Below are 22,170 nucleotides of genomic sequence, written 5' to 3'. Positions count from 1 at the left end.
TGCCTCAACAAACCTACAGTAAGGCATCACAGAGAGCTTTGAAAGAGTAGAGAGCAGTGCTCTTATTGAATTCTTTACAACTGCTATCTTTTTCCAACAACATGCCCATCTCGTTTCGGTAATTGCTGTCAGTTCCACTTTAACTCCAAGATCATTTAGGTTAGCTATTCAGCAGTTCATATGCAAAGCACATCTTGGTGTGAGAGGCGCCAGGTGGCGTAGTCAAGAACCTTTGGGCCTAGACCTGGTTAAAGTTCTCTAAGGTCACACATGCACTCCAATGTAATAGGCCATTTTCACAGCAGCCCTAGCCTCTCTCATTCTAGGCCACAAGCTCTTCCATCTCTCCCAGTCTTTTTGGAATGTTTATTTTCTGGTTGTCATGTATCTCTCCATTAGTGCTATTGGATCTTAGTGCTGCGTTCAACACTATTGACCACAACATTCTTTTACATAGACTAGAAAACTTTGTTGGCATTAATGGAAGTGCATTAGCATGGTTTAAATCATACTTATATGCCCGCGATCAGTTCGTAGCAGTGAATGAAGAGGTATCATATAAATAAGTGCATTATGGAGTACCTCAAGGCTCAGTACTAGGGTCGTTACTCTTCACGCTTTACATGTTACCTTCTGAGAGATATCATCAGGAAACCCTGTGTTATCTTTCGCTGTTATGCTGATGAGACTCAGCTTTATATTTTTTTGTGGCCTGGCAAAACATACCAATTTGGAAAAACTAGTGGAATGCATAGTCAATATAAAAATTTCTTACTGCTAAAATCTGAAAAAAAAAAAAAAACAGATGTTAATTATAGGACCTAAAAACTCTGCATGTAACAACCTAGAACACTGTCTAAGACTTGATGGCTGCTCTGTCAATTCTTCGTCATCAGTTAGGAACCTAGGTGTGCTATTTGATAGCAATCTTTCCTTAGAAAGCCATGTTTCTAGCCTTTGTAAAACTCAATTTTTCCATGTCAAAAATATCTAAATTATGACCTATGCTCTCAATGTCAAATGCAGAAATGTTAATCCATGCATTTATGACCTCAAGGTTAGATTATTGTAATGCTTTTTTGGTTGGTTGTTCTGCACACTTAGTAAACCAACTCCAGTTAGTTCAAAATGCCTCAGCCAGAGTTACCATATTAGCCCGGTCCTGTCAACACTGCACTGGCTCCCTTATCAAACATAGTATAGACTTTTAAATCTTGCTTATTACTTATAAAGCCCTGAATGGTTTAGCACCTCAGTATTTGAACAAGCTCTTGTTACATTATAATCCTCCACGTCCGCTGCATTCTCAAAACTCTGCCAGTTTTATAATCCCTGAAATATCAAAATCAACTGCGGGCGACGGATCCTTTTCTTATTTAGCGCCTAACCATGGAATAACCTACCTAACATTGTTCGGAAGGCAGACACACTCTTGCAGTTTAAATCTTGATTAAAGACCCATCTCTTTAACCTGGTTTACACATAACACAGTAATATGCTTTTAATATCCAAATCCATTCAAGGATTTTTAGGCTGCATTAATTAGATAAACTGTAAATGAGAACACTTCCCATAACACCCCATGTAGTTGCTACATCGTTAAATGAATGGCATCTACACTAATATTACTCTGTTTCTCTCTTATTCCGAGGTCACTGTAGCCACCAGATTCAGTCCAGATGGTGCATCAGCTTGTACAGACAGCCCTGAATGTCAGTGAAGACCAGGACAACTAGCTGAGCCCCAGATACAGATCCCCTGTGTAAAGACCTTGTCTCAGAGGACCACCGGGACAAGACCACAGGACCAGATGATTCTTCTGCACAATCTGACTTTGCTGCAGCCTGGAATTGAACTGCTGCTTTCGTCTGGTCAGAGGAGAACTGGTCCCCCAACTGAGCATGGTTTCTGCCAAGGGTTTTTCTTCATTCTGTCACCAATTGAGTTTTGGTTCCTTGCGGCTGTCACCTCTGGCTTGCTTAGTTGGGGACACTTAATTTACAGCAATATTGTTGATTTGATTGCAAATGATTGAATACTATTTCAACTGAACTGAGCTGGATTATAACTGCCTTTATCTGTCATTTTGCATATGACACACTGTTTTTCAAATTAATGTTGTTCAGTTGCTTTGACACAATCTGTTTAAAGTGCTATATAAATAAAGATGAGTTGATTTGATTGGACTAATTAAGTTACCGTTTTCATCAGCTCAAGCTGAACATTTGTGTCTCTGGCTAAAACTAGCTAATGTTAAAGTTAGTGAGTCCATGCTAACATACAAACCTGAATAGTTAACTGTGCAGTGCAGGTTACTAATACATAAACAAAGGTCTATTTCAGTACCTCTCCATATTAAACTGGTTAAATGTAAATGAATTTAATCTTGCCCTGTGGTACATGAATCCTGGATGTTGTCATATGCGATTGTGACATGAGGCTTCTCCTGCTTGCATTCTGATCTGTAAACCTTCTCTTCCAAATGAATCATCCACCATATTTATTGTAAAAAAAAAAAATGTATACATCACTCCATGGCATATTTAAGTCTCACTTAAATGGTGGCCCTTCTGTGACCAAAAACATCTTGGGACAAGGTTTTCACACTGACCTGTCATAGTGAGACAGTTAGCAACTCTGCTTGTTTGTCTGCGTGTGCAACAGTAACTAAGGGGAGCCGGGTTTACCGGTCAATTTGATGAACTGGTAACTGGTCCAGCAAATGTAACAACATATTACTTTGATGTAGCATTTCTAAATCAATGCCTAGGACGGACAGATATTTAATAAATAAACAGGAATTTCCGACTTTTGAGCGATCTATTACTGTTTTTTACACATGCATCATGTTAATTGTAACTCAAATGCATTTTGTTTTCCTGACCACAATATTGTCAATGCTATTTGTCTGATAGCGGCACTTTTGATTAATTTCATAAAAGGGCAGGGGCTTAAGCACCCAAGCCCCCAAATTTTATACACACACACACACACACACACACACACACACACACACACTCTTCTATATGATTTATAAGCGTTTTGAAAAATGGGGACATGGGTTATGTCCTCCTAAGTCACCCTCTTCTTGTAATACCTGTGTCATACCCATGGCATTATACAGAGTTGAGCCATGATATGTCACAAAAACAAGAGCATATATATATATATATATATATATATATATATATATATATATATATATATATATATATATATATATATATATAACAGCATTTCCAGAAAATAATAAAAATGAAACGTAGAAATAAAAAAATCACAGAAACTATTTCAGTGTCACAACAGATTAAGTAGCCTACTGAATGATCATCAACTCTAGATGACAGATGACAATAGACAGATTATTACCGATATTTTCTTCAAAATCTCGTAGATGGGTTTACAAAATGAGTTTTTTTAAACCTTAACCTCGAAGAAATTTTTAATAAAAATCAAATCTGGACACATATAAGCTTTTTTTGTACACTCCTATAGTTAATGAGGCGAGCTCCAGTCATATGACCCGTGTCACGTGATCTAATATGCCGAAAGCGGAACTAGAGACTGATATGGGCCTGTCCCAATTTAAAGGGCCTTCTCCACACTTCACGTGCATTCTCTAAAAACAGGTTCCAGGGCAGATTTCTACCCGACAGTCATAGCGACATTACGTCACGAAATGTGTACATAGATGAAGTCCGCGAGGGTTCACGGTGAGATTTGGGACAGGACCACTTCCGCTTGTGATAAGTTGATGCTTTTTTTCTTTTCTTTTTGTTTTGTTTTGTACTTTTAAAGTATTAAATGACTCACTCGGCGTCTGACAGCTGATGGTCTGTAACGTTACTTAATCAGATTTGTCTTTCAAGCACTACTCAGCGAGTTAAGACGCGTTTTCGCTTTAATTTTAACGAGAGCACAAGAATGAATGAATATTAATAGTTCCACTCGTGTAAGATTATAACTCTGATGTCAAGATGAAGCAGTCGGTCTTGCTGTTTCTCGTAACGCTGTCTGTCTGCGCGCACTCAACCTTTGGTGGTAAATATAATGTTTTGAATATACAAAAAATAAGAGATTACATAGACAAGAATAAGGAAAAGTTAATACCACTGTATTTACAGATGCAGAAGTGACCATCAGGGCTCCAGCAACAGTGAATCTACAGGAACAATCTGCAGAAAACCTCACCATCACCCTGAGGTACGATTATAAGACATGATCTGATCATCCACATTACAATCTGAGAGTAAATATCAAATATATGTTTGGAAAGTCATTTATTTCATGTAGCTTTTATGTGTTTACATCCACAGTTCCCCGCTGAACACATCTGTTACGGTTTATTTCAATATCACATTTAAATCAAGAAATGTCTCTTCAATAATTATACTGCCTGATGAGGTAAGTGCACTTATTTCAGCCTATTTAGATTTGAATGCACATGTCTGTCTTAATCATATTCAAAATTATTTGATGTTGAGTACAAAGATTCTGTTATTATACATGCTTTCATACAGATCTTTTAAAATTCTGCATTGAAGCTTAAGTGTAAATCTTATTTATAAATTCTAAAATGATAATATCGGGCGGGCATCATGAATACATGTCATATTAAAATTTCAATATATGTGTCGTCCAAATCTAATCTATAGCCTGCATCAGGATTATTTTGATCGGAGCCGTTTATAAATAATTATATTAACTTCAGACAAATGAATTCTTTAAAACACTGTCCCCTTAAGCAATGTTAAATAGCTTTGTTTTTTGTCCTCTTGTCCTCTTGTCCTCAGGTTGTCGTGCCGGCAGGAAACATATCTGTATCTTTTGAAGTGCAGGCAAAAGGGGTTGGTCAGGTGACTGCTTACCTTTCCAGCAATAACACTCGCATAAAAAGGTGCGTTGTAAGCTAAATTGCCTTAATCTGTCAATATTTCAACAGTACCGGATAAAATATTGCAGAAGTGATTTTCTCTTACAGCTTCCTATTGGTTTCTCGAGAAGCAAAATGTGTTGATGCATTATTTCTTGCAAAACCAGTTTTATTGATTTAGTTCCTTAATTTAGGGGATTTCAAATGGGGCATGTGGGCCTCTGAGTAATAGGTGAACTGTACTCATTGTTAAAAGTAATATGCCAATACATTTAAAGGGTTAGTTCCCCCAAAAATGAAAAATCTGTTTTCATTTACTCACCCTCAAGTTGTTCCAAACCTGAATGAGTTTCTTTCTTCTGCTGAACACAAAAGAAGATGTTTGAAAAATATGAGGAACTGAATAATTGACGGTTGTTTAGTACAGTGATTTTGTGTTGTCCTTTTTTATTGTAAATGTGTGTTAACAAAAATACAGTGAAAATAACCTCTAGAGGGGGTTCTCTTTTTCCAGATTGGAGACGCGGATCAGATTCCTGATTGTCAGAAGCAACGCTCTTTTCATCATCAACCAAATTATTGGCTGGATTTACTTCCTGGCCTGGTCTGTGTCGTTCTACCCTCAGGTGTATGAGAACTGGAAACGACACAGGTACAAGATTACTTTTGAGACTTGAGGATTTAGACTTAGGAAAAAAGCTGATGATTAATGTGTGTGTTTTTTGTTTCATTCAGTGTGGTAGGCCTCAGTTTTGATTTCCTGGCCCTCAACCTGACTGGATTCATTGCTTACAGTGTGTTCAACGTTGGCCTGTTCTGGGTGCCGTATATACAGGTGTGTGTGCACTTGACAGCTATCAGGTTGTAGCTAGATAGTAAAGGTTGTTAGCAAACTTTAAGTTGGCTTAAAAAAGCCTACCCAGAAAGCTTTGAGGGTTTTTAGTAGTTTTGAAGGAAATAAAATCTATCAGAAATATAGATAGATAAATAGACAAGAAATAGTAAACTAGCATGTCGTTAGCATCATAAGCAAGCCACTAGCAAGTTTCTAGCATGCCTCTAACATTATTAACAAGTAATTAGCATGTCCTTAGTATTTTTCAGACATGATTAGCAAGTAACTAGCATGTCATTAGCATGATTAACAAGTTACTAGTATGTCGCTAGCATGTTTCTAGCATGATTAGCATGTTACTAGCATGTTGTTAGCATGAATACCAAGTGACTAGCATGACATTAGCAGGATTAGCAAGTAACTAGTTTGTCGCTAGCATGATTCCAGGATTTGCGAAAGACTAGCACGTTTCTAGCATGATTAGTAAGTTTCTAGCATGTTGCTAACATGATTAAAAAGCTATTAAAATGTTTCTATGATAATCCAGCTAAAACCAGTTGATTCAGTATTAAGAAAAGCTAAAAACTGGCTAAGACCAGTATGACAGTGGCCAAAACCACTTTAAAACCATGTTAAAAAGATGTTTCTAGCCTGCTTAGCAAGTTACTAACATGTCGTTAACATGTTTCTGTCCAACTAAAACCAGCTAAAACCAGCGTGACAGTTGCCAAAAGCACTTAAAAACCATCTTGGGTGACCAGCCAAAGGTCTGACCTGAGGTGGTTCTAGCTCAAAATCTCTAGGAGGAGATACATTTTAAAATTTAGTCTCAAAAGAAGACGTTTAAATAGGATTTCAGTAAGTTGGCTTTTTCAAGCCAAATTAATTATTTAGTCCAGTCCTTTTGCAACAATCCTTTAACTTGATAATTTGACTGTCTTTGAACTTGATGTTAAATGGGTGGTGATGTTGGCGCAGTGGTGTGAGAGACCCGGCTTCGAATCCACTGTGAGACACCAATGTGTCCCTGAGCAAGACACTTAACCCCTAGTTGCTCCAGAGGTGCGCGACCTCTGACATGTATAGCAATTGTAAGTCACTTTGGATAAAAGCGTCAGCTAAATGAATAAATGTAAATGGTGCATGTACAGGAGGAGTTCTTAAAGAAAGATCCGAATGGGGTCATTCCTGTCGATGCCAATGATGTCTTCTTCAGTCTTCATGCAGTACTTCTCACTCTCGTCTACGTCTGCCAGTGTGCCATCTATGAGGTAAACATTAAAGCATTACCGTATAAATTGCATGAATAATAATTATATATTATTTCACACACACACACTTTATTAACACACACATCTGTTCAAGAGTTTGGGGTCAATAACATGTTTTGAAATAATTTTTTCAATATTTCTTTAATAAGGATTCAGTAATAAAACAATGATTTTACAGTAAAAATTACAAAGAAAATACTGGAATAATGATGCTGTATAATGATGCTGAATAATGATAAACACTTTCATACATCCAAAGATAGAAAACAGTTATTTAAAATTCTAACAATATTTATTTAAATTAATGGTTTTCGTCAAATAATTGCAGCCTTGGTGAGCATAAAAAAAAATCATGTTGTTTCAAAAACCAAAAAAAATCTTACTGACCCCAAACTTTTTTGATTGGTAGCATATAGTAATGTATAACTAATAAACAAATAAAATAATAGAATAAAGTTTTTATTTTTATTTCTTTATATAGAGAGGAGGGCAAAAGGTATCCAGAGTGGCCATTGGGTTATTAGTGCTTGGCTGGACCTTTGCGTTTGTCTCTCTGTTCGTTGCTGTGGCACAGAAGATCTCCTGGCTGGATTATCTCTACTATTTCTCTTACATCAAGCTGGGTGTCACACTTGTAAAGTACATCCCTCAGGTACAACTCTCCCATGACACACAACAAAAGGTTTAAGAAATGCACCCAAAAATACAATTCTGTCATCACTTACTGGCCAAGATGTCATTCCAAACCTTGGAAAAAATCCACACAAAATTTGTTCCTCCTTCCAACGAAATCCAAAATGTTAGGAAGGTGCATGAGAACTGGAGCTGTTAAACTCCAAAAACAACTCACAATGTTCGCCCTCTTGCTTTCAGTTGAAAACACTCAGTGTGTTTTCTTCACTCGTGAGAATGATCTGTCTTTAGCCACCATTTTTTTGAATATTCACATGTGTGATAGAAATTTGAGAGCCATGGGAGTTTGTATTGAGTGGAAGAAAGCGGTGATGGTTTGGAATGGTATGAGGGTGAGTGAGTGATGACTGGATCTGTTTAAATATAATGGCTTTCATAGAGCAGTGCAGAAAGCTTCGATGCAGTTCACTGAAATGCTAAACATAGATTTCACACTTCCTCTTTTTAACAGTCTTGTACACTTGGTTATAGTTGTGGCTTTTAACCGTAGACTGAGAAAGAGTTTCAAATGAATTGTAACCCTCCTAATGTCCTAGAAAAGCCTAGAATTGTTTTATGATTGAGGTTGAATATTGGAGTAACATTATTTGTATAACATGTCTTAGGAGTAAATGTTAGAAATGGTTAATGATGCATATATAAAAATAAAATTATATATATATATATATATATATATATATATATATATATATTCATATTTGTAATATTGAGTGGTTGCCAAAAGTTTGGAATAATTACAATTATTAGTGTTTTTGAAAGAAGTATTTTGTGCTCATAAGAGACAGAATTTGTTTGATCAAAAACCCATTTAACAGAAATATTGTGAAATATTTTTTCAATTAAAAAGTTTTTTTGTTTTTTTTTACATTTATTTTAAAGCTGTATTTTCAGCATCATTACATCTTCAGTGTCACATGATCCTTCTGAAATCATTCAGTATGCTGATTCTCAAGATACACTTTGCCAGTACAGGAATAAAATATATTGGAAATTGTATTCAAATAGAAAACGGTTATTTTGAATTGTAATAACATTTCACAGTGTTACAGTTTTTACTGTTTTTTTTTTTTTTTTTATTTAACAATTTTTCCCCTCAAATAAATATCTTCTGTCTAAAACATAAAAAAAATCTTGATTATTCCAAACAAAGTTTCATTTAATTCAAAATAATTTTATAACTTAATCATCGTTTGTTTAATATATACTGTATATTCTTAACATTTTCAGTACGTCTGGTTCCAATTCCCAAAAATATGCTATTATTTTATATATTTTTAATGTTATTTATATATTTTATATATATAGGTTACATTACATTTTTTAAAATCTTTTTTGTTTGACAGGTTTATATATATATATATATATATATATATATATATATATATATATATATATATATATATATATATATATATATATAGTGTGTCATATTTGACATTGTTCATTAATTCTGGATGATTTTGCAGGCTTATATGAACTATGGCAGACAGAGCACGGAGGGCTGGAGCATCGGGAATGTGCTGCTGGACTTCACTGGGGGCAGCTTCAGCTTACTTCAAATGTTCCTCGAGGCCTACAACAACGGTGAGACCGCGCAAACCCTTTCATTTCCTATAAGACAACACTTCAAAGATGTTAGGATGCACACAAACATTTGTTTTCATTTTTGTGTTCCCTTGACAGATAAATGGAAGTTTATATTTGGAGACCCCACGAAGTTTGGATTGGGCGTTTTGTCCATATTCTTTGACATCGTGTTCATCATACAGCATTATTGTCTGTATAGGAACAGGCAGCCAATGTATCAAGATTTAAACAATCAGAATGAACAAAACACTGGTGTTAAAACATGACCACAGCTAAATAAAGTCTGGACCTTGTATTAAAGGGAATAACAAATGTGCCTTATTCCTAAATATGTATTTTGAACTCAAATCTAGCACTAGTTTTATATGAATTAGTATACGTATTTATAATACTATTTCAGATTTCAGTAAATTGTTGCTGTCTCAGGTGAATTACCGAAGCTGTACTGTAATAAAATAAATGCAACACTTCAAATAAGCATATTTGTGTGTGTGTTTTTCTTCACATTTCACGTTTACAGTGCATTCTGGTGGCCAAAAGATAAACTACAAGACGAATCCTTAGCACTGCGTTCAGACTAGAAACTAACGCATTTATTCTCATGTTGTTTAAAATGTAAGCTTTATAATTATATAACTTAGTTCTGTAATTCTAGTAAAATATTTCCAACGCAACGCAGTTGTATGCGCTCTGACGTCACGGCAGACCGCAGAGGATTATGGGTAGACAGCGGAAGTAAGATGGCGGAGGTGACAGATGAGGGTAAGAGATGCTTGTGTATGAAATGTCAGTTTATCTTTTTTTGTTCCCTTTTATTAACTATAATGAACCATTTTGTGATATGTGAGACTGTTTGGGGTTGACAAACCGAGTGTTTGCTTCGTTCACTTGATTTAATTCTGCAGTATTATCGTAGCATTTAAACGCACCGGCCTGAGTCAGATACAGAGCTAATGTTTACATACACTTGTGTTTATTTATATTCTCTTACAGAAGTGTGTTCATCTTTTACACACAAATTTGGTTCTGTTTTTATACAGGCTTGTACATTTTTTTCTATTTTCATACGTGTGTAGGTAGTTATTTATGGAGTGGAGGTGTCACTTTTAACATGTTTTAAGCTGGATTGGTTTGGGGCGTTAAGATGAATAATAAATATAGTATTCCACAAAAAACGTGCTAATGGGTTTTCGGAAAATATATATATTTTTGCAGTTTGCACTGTAGCTGTCCTTCAATGTAAAGAGTCTGCAAAGTTGTTAATGAGAAAATTGCAGTAAAGATAAATAAAGATATTATCTTTCAAAAGAAAGAGTTGACTCTGAACTGCCTTAAGAGTCGTCATATTGTTAATTCTTCTGGCTGTTACCCATGTAGGGGTCACAAGGTAGCACATTTACATAATCCTCGCTGACCTGCCCATAAACACTTCTGCTAATTAGTGTTTTTGCATAATTTCTAACACAGTTCTAACATGTGCACCTCAAATAAGTAAATTCTAATAATGAATGCAATAAAACTGCTGTCACAGCACGTAAAGTACCACATACAAAGTTTAAACTTATCACAGAGAAACTTTCTGAACAAGTCATGCTTGAGATGGAGTTTCCTGTTGAACAACTGCATCGGTATCATCCTCGGACTCAGGCTTGAATTGATTAGGTAATATCAATGCTATTTTTGTAACCTTATGTAGCATCTGTGTTTACAAGTAACCCTCCCCAAAGAAATATGAATTATGATAATGCGCCTTTCATTTATGTTATGTATACACATTCATTATGTGTATACAGAAAGACCAATCACAACAGACTTGACCAGCTGACCAATCAGAGCAGAGTAGGCTTATGGAAGGGAGCGGTTTACAGACCTTAAGCTCAGAACAGCTTTGAATTGTTTTTCGAAATCCTTGAAAAATGGTTCTTATATCAAATGTATATTCTGTAAAAAAAAATGACAATGTTTTCTAACCTTAGATGCATTTAAACGTGTTGTAGGGGACTTCAACACAATATTAGGACACTTTAAAATACCATATGGCATGCGGATGCTCATTTTCCACAAGTTGGTATAATTCTTTAAGGTCTTGATGAAATGTTTGTTTCATACTTTTGTTAAAATTCCTCAGTGGGTGAGTAAATTTAACATTTTTACTTTGTCAAAAAACCGCTCCGTTCACAGCGACTCGTTTCGGTGCATGTCTCTTTAAATTATAATAAACTACTGTTCATCCCACCCCTCTCTTCTGTTTTTGTGTATTTGGTGGCCTGTTACCATCAGAAATGAAACCCTGAACTCAGGAAAAAAAAAACAAGTTGAGACTGTTCAGGGTTTTCTGGGGATTAAAAAATAATCAGTTTTTAATTATTATAAACTATTTTTATTGATGCTTTTCAGTTTGAGTGAATTCTATTTTTAAATAATAATACTGTATATAAAATGTATATAATCAAATGCATTTATAATGAACATTTCTCACACTTTATCTGCTGTCTTGGATTCATTTTCGCCACTAAGGGTACTTGAGATGCTGTTATAGTATGTTGTAGAACAGAGAGCAGTTAAATAATTTCCACTTAAAGATAACAAATCAATATTTAGTTTTTTATTTTACAGAGAAACCTGATGTTGCTCCTCCAGTGTTTGTGTTTCAGAAAGATAAAGCCCAAAAGGTAAGACCAGCTCTTCTGTTCTCACCGCATGACTCCTGATTCAGTACTGCTCTTAAATCTCTTTTTTTGTCTTCAGAGGTCAGCAGAGGGATCCAGCACAGAGGATGGAGAGGGTGAGCTTCAGTCTTTTTGCAGTCAACAGACAATAAGGATTAATTTAACAAAGAAATGTTATTACAGAGACAAAAAAATCTTTGTTTTATTTTTGTAAGAAAATAATACTTTTGTCTTTCTTTGTGAGAAAATGTCTTCGAAATGCATGCCAAGAGTCCTGTGTGAAGAATTCATGTATGCATGTGTTTTTAAAATGTAAATGTATTTTATTTTTAATTTTCCTTTTTCTTGACATCTTTTTCTGCCCAGACTCTGATAAAGAAGACTGCGGTTACAGTCCTGCTGCCAAAAGAGGAAGAAGATGTCATTCCGGTAATCCGTCCGGACAATAATTACATAATCTTCACAGCACATTACGAGCTTCTTCTGTTTAGCCTGGTTTCTTGACACACTTTCTTTTCCGTTTTACAGTTTCAAAGAATAATGTTTTCATGCCACCCAGTTTCTGCCCGTCACCAACCGGAAACTCAGACTCAGAACCTGGTGAGACTCAATGTGCTTCACATTTCTACCAAATCACATTTATGTAAGTCAATATGAAATGACGTTTGTAACGTGACATTTATGAGTGAAACACGATTGGATTCTGTCCATTGGAAATTTATCAGATTGAGAAAAATTAAAGTTGTTTCTGAGATGGAGCAAGTTATTACATTCAAGTTTATGAAGACAAATTTCTGCACAAGACCAAGAGAAAGCACAGTTTGGTTTCATGTTAACTGATGTTGTTTTCTCCATTGTTTTATCATTGCCAGAAGAGAAGACTGTGGGGTTTCGCCTGAAGCCCCCGACTCTTATCCACGGTCAGGCCCCGAGCACTGGTGAGGCAGTGTTTGAACATCTGCTGTTTTGGACAGTCTCTTGATTAATGTGCACTTGTGGTGCTTTCATAAGTTTGTTTATTTACATAGACGGTCACCATTTGAACCTTCTGTGCCAGAGGCCCTCAGAGGGCCTGACAAAGTCCTGAGAGATGTGTCACCAGGCCTGGCCGGTTGAGAGGATCATTATTTGATTGAATCGTTTCAGGTGTCCCCAGCCCCAAACCCAAAGAAGCCCAGCGCAGCATCCTGAGACCTCCAGTGCTGCAGCCCCCTCCGGCGCGATCCCCCCCTCAGAACAGTGAGTACAAGGGAACACAAAACTTACTGTTCGAACAAACATACTTTGTCTCTTATCGAAAATAATATAACACAAAGCTAATGGCGATAATGTCCAGTGGAGTTTTATTCAGGCATCAGCTGAAAGAGCATAGGCTGAAAGTGATTTAAGAGTTGATATTGACACATTCAAATTAAGATATATAAAACTGGTTACAATTTAAGATCTGCACGGTTAAATCTAGGATGTGTTAGTTCAGTACTCAAGCATACCGAACCGTAAGACCTGTACTGAAAATATTCTGTACGTGTGATTGGCTGATTAGGAATTTGTGTTACCAAGCAATTGAACTGGTGTACCTAAAAAAGTGTCTGGTGAGGGTATGTGTACCGTTACACCATTAGTGAGTATTTGATGAACACCAGCTCGGACAGATCTGCTGAAGCTGAACTACATCTAACAGCTGCGGTCTGTTGTTCCGACAGACACAAGCAGAAGCAGTTCAAACAGAGCTAAAAACCTCTCTGATGGAGGAGCAGAATGTGACGGTAACTCTGCTGGCTCACAGGATAATGACCTGTCTTTGGTAAGAATGCACTGTTCTAACAGTCTGTTCAAATCTTTTGAGTGCCCTTTCGGAGGAAATAGATTAATGCCGGTATAATCATTTGATAACCCTTGTCCAAATACTTTTTTTATTCATTTTATACTGTGTGTGTTTTTTTTTGTTTTTTGTTTTCAAATATACCAAACATTTATTTTTGGAACATTTTGCTTGAAAAGCGCATTTGTGCTGTATTTTTTCGTTAAACACCACTTTGTTTATTTTGTTACATAACTGAAAGAAATGAATATATCTTGAAGTGTGGCTTAAGTGTCTTCATATTTTTCGGGGCCAGCATGGGCTTTGGTCCAAAGACCAGACAAGTCTTGTTCTATTTCACACGACTGTGGCTTCCAGAAATGACTCCGTCATCTTGTTCTGGATGTCTTTGTTGTGTTTGGCTGGCCCAGTAGTTCTAGTTGAAGCTCTGACATGTAAATATAGCAAAGTGAACGGGTTATATGAGCAGTCTGGACACGCTTTTAAACTTAAATGACATTTTTGTTATTTCTTTTAAGGTAAAGAACAACAGCACTTTTGAGCACAAAACAGAAGACAACACTGAAGGTGCCCCAGTTGAAGGCAGTTTTGTTTTTGGGCAAAATATGAAAGACAGAGCAAAGGTTTGATTCATATGCATCCAATGTTTTCTGTGTGACGGTCTCATTCCTATTAGTCTGTCAATATAAAAATCAAGGGATGATTTGATTCCCATTCTTTCCTTAACTTGTGAGTATGGAAGCATTTAGGCAAATGTTTTAATAGAATCTCTTATATAAACTTTAGTAAGACAAAAATTTCAGTTCATTTCATGAATCAGTTGTTTTCTGTGTGTTTTGTTGAGAATATAACTGTATTTGCTGCAGGTGGCCAATAGCTGTGTCTTATCTGAGAGTGGAGATTGTCCTCTGGCTGAAAATTCAGAGGAAACAAATTACTTCTTGCAGTGCAACTCTTCCAGGTACTGCAATTGACATGTTAATGCTAGTTTTTAAAGACATTTTCACAGATCTCCCCAGGCAGAAACTTGTAACTTTTCTTGCCATCGATATTGTGTTTTGTAGTCCACAAAAACCTGATATCAGCAATGCCAACAGCGTGAAGTTTGTCTTTGGGCAGAACATGTCGGATCGTGTCTTGGTAAAACGAAACAATATTGTCCTAAACCTTTATATATTTGTCATTTGGCTTTGTAAAGTTATCATAGATGACAGTTCCTGACTTGTTCACGTATTGCATGTTTCCAGGCACAGCCGAAATTCAGCAGAGACCCTCAGCCAGAGATGGGCCTGTTCAGCCAGATTTCCTCCTCACAAGATCAAACTGTGGAGAAGAGTATGTGTTCTAGATTCAATCACAAATCACAACTACGTGCAGAACTTTGTCAGTGATAAATAGTTTTTCTCTCCACACTGAAAGCAAAATACTGTGTGAAATGACAGCAAGGCATTACATCATTCATATACATTGAGACCAAGCAATTTCTTCCCGACGTGTTTTTTTTTTTTTTTCAAATAAACAACTCCTGTTTCATGCATTGTTTACATTTTCTAGCTTTTTGTTAATATTATATTCTTGTACCCCTGCACTAAATAGTTCAAGTGTATGTTCAGATTGTTAAAAGTAGTTCATGTGCTGTAGGTGACACCATGAAAGAGTCTCTGGAGGAGTCGGCGGCACGACACGAAGCACACAAACCGCAGAAGTGTTTATTAGAGCGGGTGGAGGTCAGGACAGGAGAGGAGTCGGAGAGCAACGTGCTGCAGGTGAGAGCAGCTCACACATCTGACCCGTACAGACACGCGAGATGCTGATGCTGCTCTGTCCCGTGTGTTCTCAGATGCAGTGTAAGCTGTTTGTGTTTGAGATGACGTCTCAGTCGTGGGTGGAGAGAGGATGTGGAGTGCTCCGACTCAATGACATCGCATCCGCTGATGACGGCACCTTACAGTCCAGACTGGGTAATATCTACTGATAAAAGGCATTGGTCGTATAACCTTCACGCTTTCATATTAATATAAGGCTTCTCAGACCATATGAGATACACTACCATACAACAGTTTTTGGGTCATACATATTTTTTAATATTACTGAGAAAAACATTTATTTGATCAAAAATAAAAACAGTAATATTTTGGAATATTATTAAAGTTTATTATAACTGTTTTCAACTTAAATGCATCTTAAAATGTAATTTATTCCTGTGATGCAAAGCTGAATTTTCAGCATCATCCAGTGTCACATGATGTCATTCTGATATACTGATTTAACGTTAATGTCAGTTTTAAAAACGGTTGTTCTGCTTAATATTTTTGTGGATTATTTGAAATAGATATCAATTGTAACATCGATCAGTTCAGTAATTCTTGCAGAATAAAAATTTAATTTTTTACTTTTTTTTGTTAATGGATGAACTATTAATTCAAAACTATTTTAAGTGAGCTAATGAGATGCACAATAACTGAAGTGTACTGGATGCTTGTTTTATTCAAAATTAATGCTTGTTTTTATAAAAACATTCATTAAAAAACAGTGCATTTTCATTACTGTCAATGCAGTCTTCAGTTTTTGTAACTGACTCAAGGGGGTGCTAATACTTCTGTCTTGGCTGCTGAAGTTAGTGGCTGATGCTGGTAGTCTCAAAATTTACTTTTATTTAGCAGAAAAATTTCATTCACACATTTGCAAAAGAGCACAGGGTGTAATTCGATTAGTAAGAAGAATCTGCAGTGGTTTAGTTTACTGAGAGCTGATCCCGGTGTGTGTTTGTGGTTTCAGTCATGCGGACTCAGGGAAGCCTTCGGGTGATCCTCAACACTAAGCTTTGGCCTCAGATGCAAGTGGATAAAGCCAGTGAGAAGAGTCTCAGAGTAACCGCCATGGACACAGAGGAGCAGGACGTCAAAGTCTTCCTCATATCTGTAAGATTGCACTGAATGATGAGTCTTCAGAGATTGTGAACAGTGAGTGTTGTGTTGTTGGTCTCATGCGGTCTCGTCTCATCTCTCAGTCCAGCTCGAAGGACGCTGCGCAGCTGTTTGCAGCCCTGCACCATCGTGTCCTGGCACTGCGGAGCACCAGCGGCCAGGAGTCTGACGTCCGTCAAGCCGTCCGCTTCAGTGATGACGACGAGTCCCGCACGCCCCCCACATCGGCTACGCCCGCTCCAGGTAATCTTTCATACCAAGGAGGAAAGGAACTCACTGTTACCAGTACTACTGAGGTCTCTATGAAATATTTTTTTAACCATTGATAGCCATTCAACATTGCAGTATAATTGAGAGCTATCAGTTTTAACATTTAGTAGATCCATTATAATAAAGGTTATATTTGGCTACCTGTGCCGTCCAGAAAGGAAGAAAATTTAAATCGATAAATCCTTAAAGCTATAAAAGTTATTGATTTTCCCCTTCTTCCTATTGCTCTTTGATTAACACAGATCACAGCAGCTGGGTTATTAGGTTTTTTGGCTGCTATGAATTTAAGAGCTGCTGCTTTTGAACATGACGCAGATCTGATACGCATTTAAAGTCATGAACTGACGAGTTGTGTGTTAGATGAGGGAGACAGTGCTGGGCTGCTCCAGAACAGTTCTGAAAAACTGCATTTCAGAGACACGTGACACCTTTAACAAATACTTACATACATGACCAGTTTTAAGGCAGCTTTAATCACCTGACTTAATGACTATTACAACAATTCTTTTAAAGAAAAATAGACAGAAGCAGCAGTTCTGAGTGGCTGTTTATGTGACTTTTGGTGTGTGTTATTATTTTTTTCTTTTTTGGAAATCCTGTATTTATTAAAAGAATAATATTTATTGAAAGATTTATATTTATAATATTTATTGTCCACATTCGTTATTTATTCAACCATGCTTTAAAAATACAAATCATACCATGACTTGAATACATCTCTTTAATAATGCATATTTCTGAATAAAATTTTTTGCTTGGCTGCATACAGTCAAAAACATCCAAGAAATGTTGATATCTTAATCAAAGGGAAAAAAGGCTCAATAAAATAATAAAAAAATATTCTATTAAAAATCTTTTATTATTGTCTCTCAGTTTTTTATTAGTATTAATTATTGATAAAATTAAAAACAACAACAATAATAAATATGATATAAATTTTTTCAAAATCTCATGAATTCAAAGAATACATTCCAAGAACGAGGCACATGTTTTTTAAACTAGATTTTTTAGTCAATATTTAATTTCTCCCTTTTAAAAGTTATGCCTTATTATAAGTGATATTTATTTGGCTGTCCCAAGTATATATATGTCTATATAGTTACTTTTGCAGTTAATATTGTTTTTTCCCCCTTGTTTCCAACACCAATTTTTTGTATTCATCTGTTTTTTGGGTTTGTTTTTATCTGTGCTTTGCTAATTGGTCAGCTTTGTCTAATTATATTTATTTATTTATTTTTTTCAGGTAATCTGGAGGCAGGTGTGTGTCCATCCACAGGGGACACATAGTGATGAGCCTGCTGCTGATTTCTATCCCACAATGCCTCACTGCAGCCCTTTGATCCGCTCAAATACTATGCAGGTGGTTTTTTTCTCCAAAATCCTTCAGGTGTACTGTAGTCTTGTGTTCAGCTGGTTTTATTTATTGCATTTTAACAGCAAAAAATCTCATCTTCAGGACTGGACACATAACACTCTTAATGTCATCATATTGATGAAAAAGAGAGGCTCTTAGTGTTTTAGTAAACTGCTTTTCCATTCTAAATGTGAACATAATTACTCCATTTCCTGCTGAGAAACCAAACACAGATGTTCGTGTGTCCCATCTCATCTTCCATCACGGATCTGCTCCGTTTCAGCCGCATGATCCCTCACTTCCTCTCTTTAGATCTTGAGTCATGTGGCATTTAGTTTCCTCATAAAGTGCTGGAGATCAGTACAGTATTAAAAGAGCGCTGACCGTTCATGTCTGATATCTTATAAACATTTCCGAATCAGACGTTTCACAATGCAGCTTTAAGTGGACCTCATTTATTATTCATGTTATATCAAATTAGTTTAGTCTCTTTATTTAAAGGAAAATTCACCTATAAATGAAAATTCAGTTGTGACTCTTGTTGTTTCAAAGATGAAAATAGGACATATTTTTGAGGATTCTGTCAAAGCAACAGAATATGGGTTTGGATGCATAAACGCTGACAGAGTTTTTATTTCGGGGTGAAATGTTTTAGCTTTTACTTATCATTGCGGTTAGGTTAACCTCAAACAGAAGGAACCATTGTACAAATACTTAGTGTAAATTATTCTCCTGTTTCAATGCAATAGTACCTTTTCACACAGTATATTTTTATGAATATGTCCTGTAAATCAAGATATTATTGTATAGTTTAGGATGGAGAGTTTTATAGCAAAATTTCTTGTTAATGACATTATCATAATATGGGTTCTGTATTGTTACTACAGTAATACTAAATGTTATTTTTCTCACCTAAATATTTGTTTATTGAGGAGTTTTTGTCATAGGTTAGTGAATAACTAAAAGAAAGTTGGGCAGCATATTTTAAATGTGATTGTGGAGCTACAGAACTGGACTATTGGGGAAATCTCACAGAATCTGTCAGGGTTGCATTTCACACTAAAATAGGATCAGTAAAGAAATACTCCAACCAAACATTTTCATTTATATGAATTTGTTTCGAAGACAAATTCTCTGCAGTGAATGGGTGCCGTCAATATGAGAGTTTAAACAGCTGATAAAAGAAATCACTATAATCCAGACGATTAGTCCATCAATTAATATTGTGTGACGTAAAAAGAAACAAATCCTCCATTAAGTCATTTTTAACCTATTATCCATAATAGAGCTTTCTTCAGTGAGAAAGTCTTATGTGTCTGAATCAGGAGAGAAATATGCACAGATGATTTACAAGTGAGAACAGTTCTAAACAAATATATCTGTGGATTTTGAAGAGGGAGGAGTTTCACTGGAGGAAGCATTATTATGGATTAGGAAATCATATTTGGGTCAGTTTAAAGTTAAAATGTTTTGATGATGAATTTGTTTCTTATTGACATGCAGTTATATTATTTCATATTATAAAAGGTATACAATTCTTAAATATATTCAATTATTTGACCGTTTTATACAGTTAAAAGAGTTTTTAATAAGCAAAACCTGCTTATTAACCTACATCTTAAGTTATAGAGGGCAGTTTGGATCATTACAAATGATTTTAATGTAATTTCAAATTATTGTAATATAATTGAATCATATATTTAATGTAACTGAATAAAGTAGTCAGTTATATTGCAATAATTTTTTTCCTGTTGATTTTGTGATGAAATGCAACCAAGGTATTTTTTGTGTAATTTGCCCTGCTGTAAAGTGTTTTTTTTTTTTTGAAGAAGAAGAAGCAAAACCTGCTTCATCTTAAATTGTAAAGGCAGTTTGTCAGCTAGTGTGGGTCAGACGTCACTCATGAGGCACATTACTGCCTAACAACACACAGAAAGCTGTGACTCTCACACAATGTAGTTAAAGGAGGGCTTTTCCCACTCTGCTGCTGAATATCTTCAATAGACTGCCAGCGATAGGTACTCAGTTGTAGCATACGCTCAGAATGTGAACATAGAAAACAATGTTAGGTGCATTGTCTGTTTCTGACCACATGTGCACAGGAAGCAGATGATGCATTGCTCCGTCCTGCTCTTCACACACAATCTTCAGGACAGTTGAAGAGCAGGATGTGAAGCATCTGACCGTGTGGAAAGACTATGAAGAAAGTGATGAAATGATCATCCTTCAGTCTGTTTTTCACCTATATTTGTTCACACCAGAACAGGTTACATTTAGTAATTTTATAATAGTATAGTCTTGAACTACAGTATTGATAAAAATTAAACAAGTGATATGTAGATATGTTATTAAACAAGCATTTGTTACAAATTTAGCAAGTTTAAAAGCTAAAAAAAAATACTTTTTTTGTCCTGTTTGCAGAGGTTTTAGTGTTTATACCGACTATAGCACTTAATTGTTGTGTTGTGTGTTCGTATTTGTGTTGAACCTGCTTTCCTTCTAATATTGCGTTCTGTTGTTCTGCTGCAGAATTAATGTGTTTTTCCATTCAGTTTGATGTTTCTCATCAATACGAAAGGACTGGCAGGGCTAAAGATTTACAAAACCCATGTTTGCTTGCTGCGGGTTGATTGCTGTAAATGTCTGTAAATGTTTACATTTCGTGTGTTGCAGCAGATGTACTAGAAGACATATTTTTCTTTTTTCGGTGGGGTTGACTGTGTAGACCTCAGATAGACTGTGAACACGCCGGTGCTATTTCTGTTCCAGAACAGCTCAACTGCACTGGTCTTGTGGTTTAAATACACAATTTTGCTCTGGTGGGAGCGTTTAGAGATCGTTTAGAAGGGCTAGGCTGCTATTGGACTGTTGATTTCACTGCGATAAGTATGTCTTTTTGTTACCTATGATTTTGAAACGTCAAATGTGGATATATGTTTGGTCTGTTAGAGACATTTCTGTTTTCTGTTAACCTTGTGACAAGTTATAAAACCCTGTAAAATGCAAAAAAAAAAAAAAAAAATGCCGTTTTCCTCCCTCTTTTGTTTTTTCATTCATTATCCATCCAGCATCATTTTCTTTTCTCAGTAAAAGAATATTACATTCATGTTTGCATTTAAAATGATTCAAACCATTTTACTCTTCCACCTATTCACATCTGCTGATTTTACATATGAATTATGTAATTTATTATGCCACTCGGAAACCTGTACTGCCTTTGACTGTTGTTTGATAAAGTCTCCTCTTCCTTTGTCTGCACTCTCTACACTCTGTCAGATTATTCCTCTAATGTCAATATTTTGTTCTAAACTGCATCTGTTTTTAATACCTAGAATGCTCCTCCTTATATCCTTTTAGAGCATTCTAGGTATTTAAGATTTGAAAAAAAGGTAAGAGTTGTCTGGGCACATTGTTAATTGTTCCACACACCATCTCTGACACAGAAAAAAATATAATTCAGTGGCAAACAGTTTATTATCATCAGGACATAGTCAAACAGTAGGGTCATGAAAACTGTTGCCCAATAATTGGCTTGACAGAGTTACTTGGCTGACAACTTCAGCCTTTTGAGGACAAAATATTTAATAATAATAATACAATCTACAAAAATATTTTCTAAAACAAACGTAAAAACTCAAATATATTTATTGATTGATTGTAGGACAGAAAATAATGCAACATATGCAACACTTTTAGAACAAAGCAAAAACCTGACAATAGAGAGAAGCCAAACAATTAAACATACAAAAATAATTGTTAGAAAAATATAATTGTTAAATGCGGACATTAAATGTACCATGTAAAATGACTCAAACATGGATATTAAAGTTGTCCAGTTGGATTTCGCAGGTAACGTCAACTTCACCTCA

At 35.8% G+C, this 22,170-nt stretch overlaps 2 protein-coding genes across 3 annotated transcripts; both read left to right on the top strand.

The window, feature by feature from the left end:
- The first annotated feature begins 3,570 nt into the window (after positions 1-3,570).
- LOC128022547 (cystinosin-like) lies at positions 3,571-9,737 on the top strand. Its single transcript, XM_052610214.1, has 10 exons — positions 3,571-4,041; positions 4,125-4,203; positions 4,317-4,404; positions 4,794-4,897; positions 5,388-5,525; positions 5,609-5,708; positions 6,860-6,979; positions 7,461-7,631; positions 9,139-9,256; positions 9,356-9,737. The coding sequence occupies exons 1-10, from the start codon at positions 3,978-3,980 to the stop codon at positions 9,523-9,525; spliced, it is 1,152 nt and encodes a 383-aa protein (XP_052466174.1). The 5' UTR covers positions 3,571-3,977; the 3' UTR covers positions 9,526-9,737.
- Positions 9,738-9,928: 191 nt separating this feature from the next.
- Positions 9,929-21,559, top strand: LOC128022546 (ran-binding protein 3-like). Of its 2 annotated transcripts, XR_008185945.1 has the most exons (18): positions 9,929-10,021; positions 11,876-11,931; positions 12,008-12,044; positions 12,295-12,357; positions 12,457-12,528; positions 12,801-12,866; positions 13,075-13,167; positions 13,632-13,732; positions 14,269-14,373; positions 14,617-14,711; positions 14,815-14,890; positions 14,998-15,085; positions 15,392-15,516; positions 15,591-15,711; positions 16,529-16,671; positions 16,761-16,920; positions 18,191-18,307; positions 18,404-21,559. XR_008185945.1 is itself a non-coding variant. In XM_052610213.1 (17 exons), exons 1-17 carry the CDS (start codon positions 9,943-9,945, stop codon positions 18,232-18,234), a joined length of 1,524 nt encoding a protein of 507 aa, XP_052466173.1. In that variant the 5' UTR covers positions 9,929-9,942; the 3' UTR covers positions 18,235-21,559. The 2 variants fall into 2 exon arrangements, 1 of the variants encoding a protein (XP_052466173.1); XM_052610213.1 differs by having other exon boundaries at positions 18,191-21,559.
- The last annotated feature ends 611 nt before the right edge of the window (positions 21,560-22,170 follow it).

This window comes from Carassius gibelio, chromosome A11 (assembly GCF_023724105.1).
Source record: "Carassius gibelio isolate Cgi1373 ecotype wild population from Czech Republic chromosome A11, carGib1.2-hapl.c, whole genome shotgun sequence".
Lineage (NCBI taxonomy): Eukaryota > Metazoa > Chordata > Actinopteri > Cypriniformes > Cyprinidae > Carassius > Carassius gibelio.
Note: the sequence above shows the minus strand (reverse complement) of the source record. Positions and strands in the feature narration are given on the sequence as shown.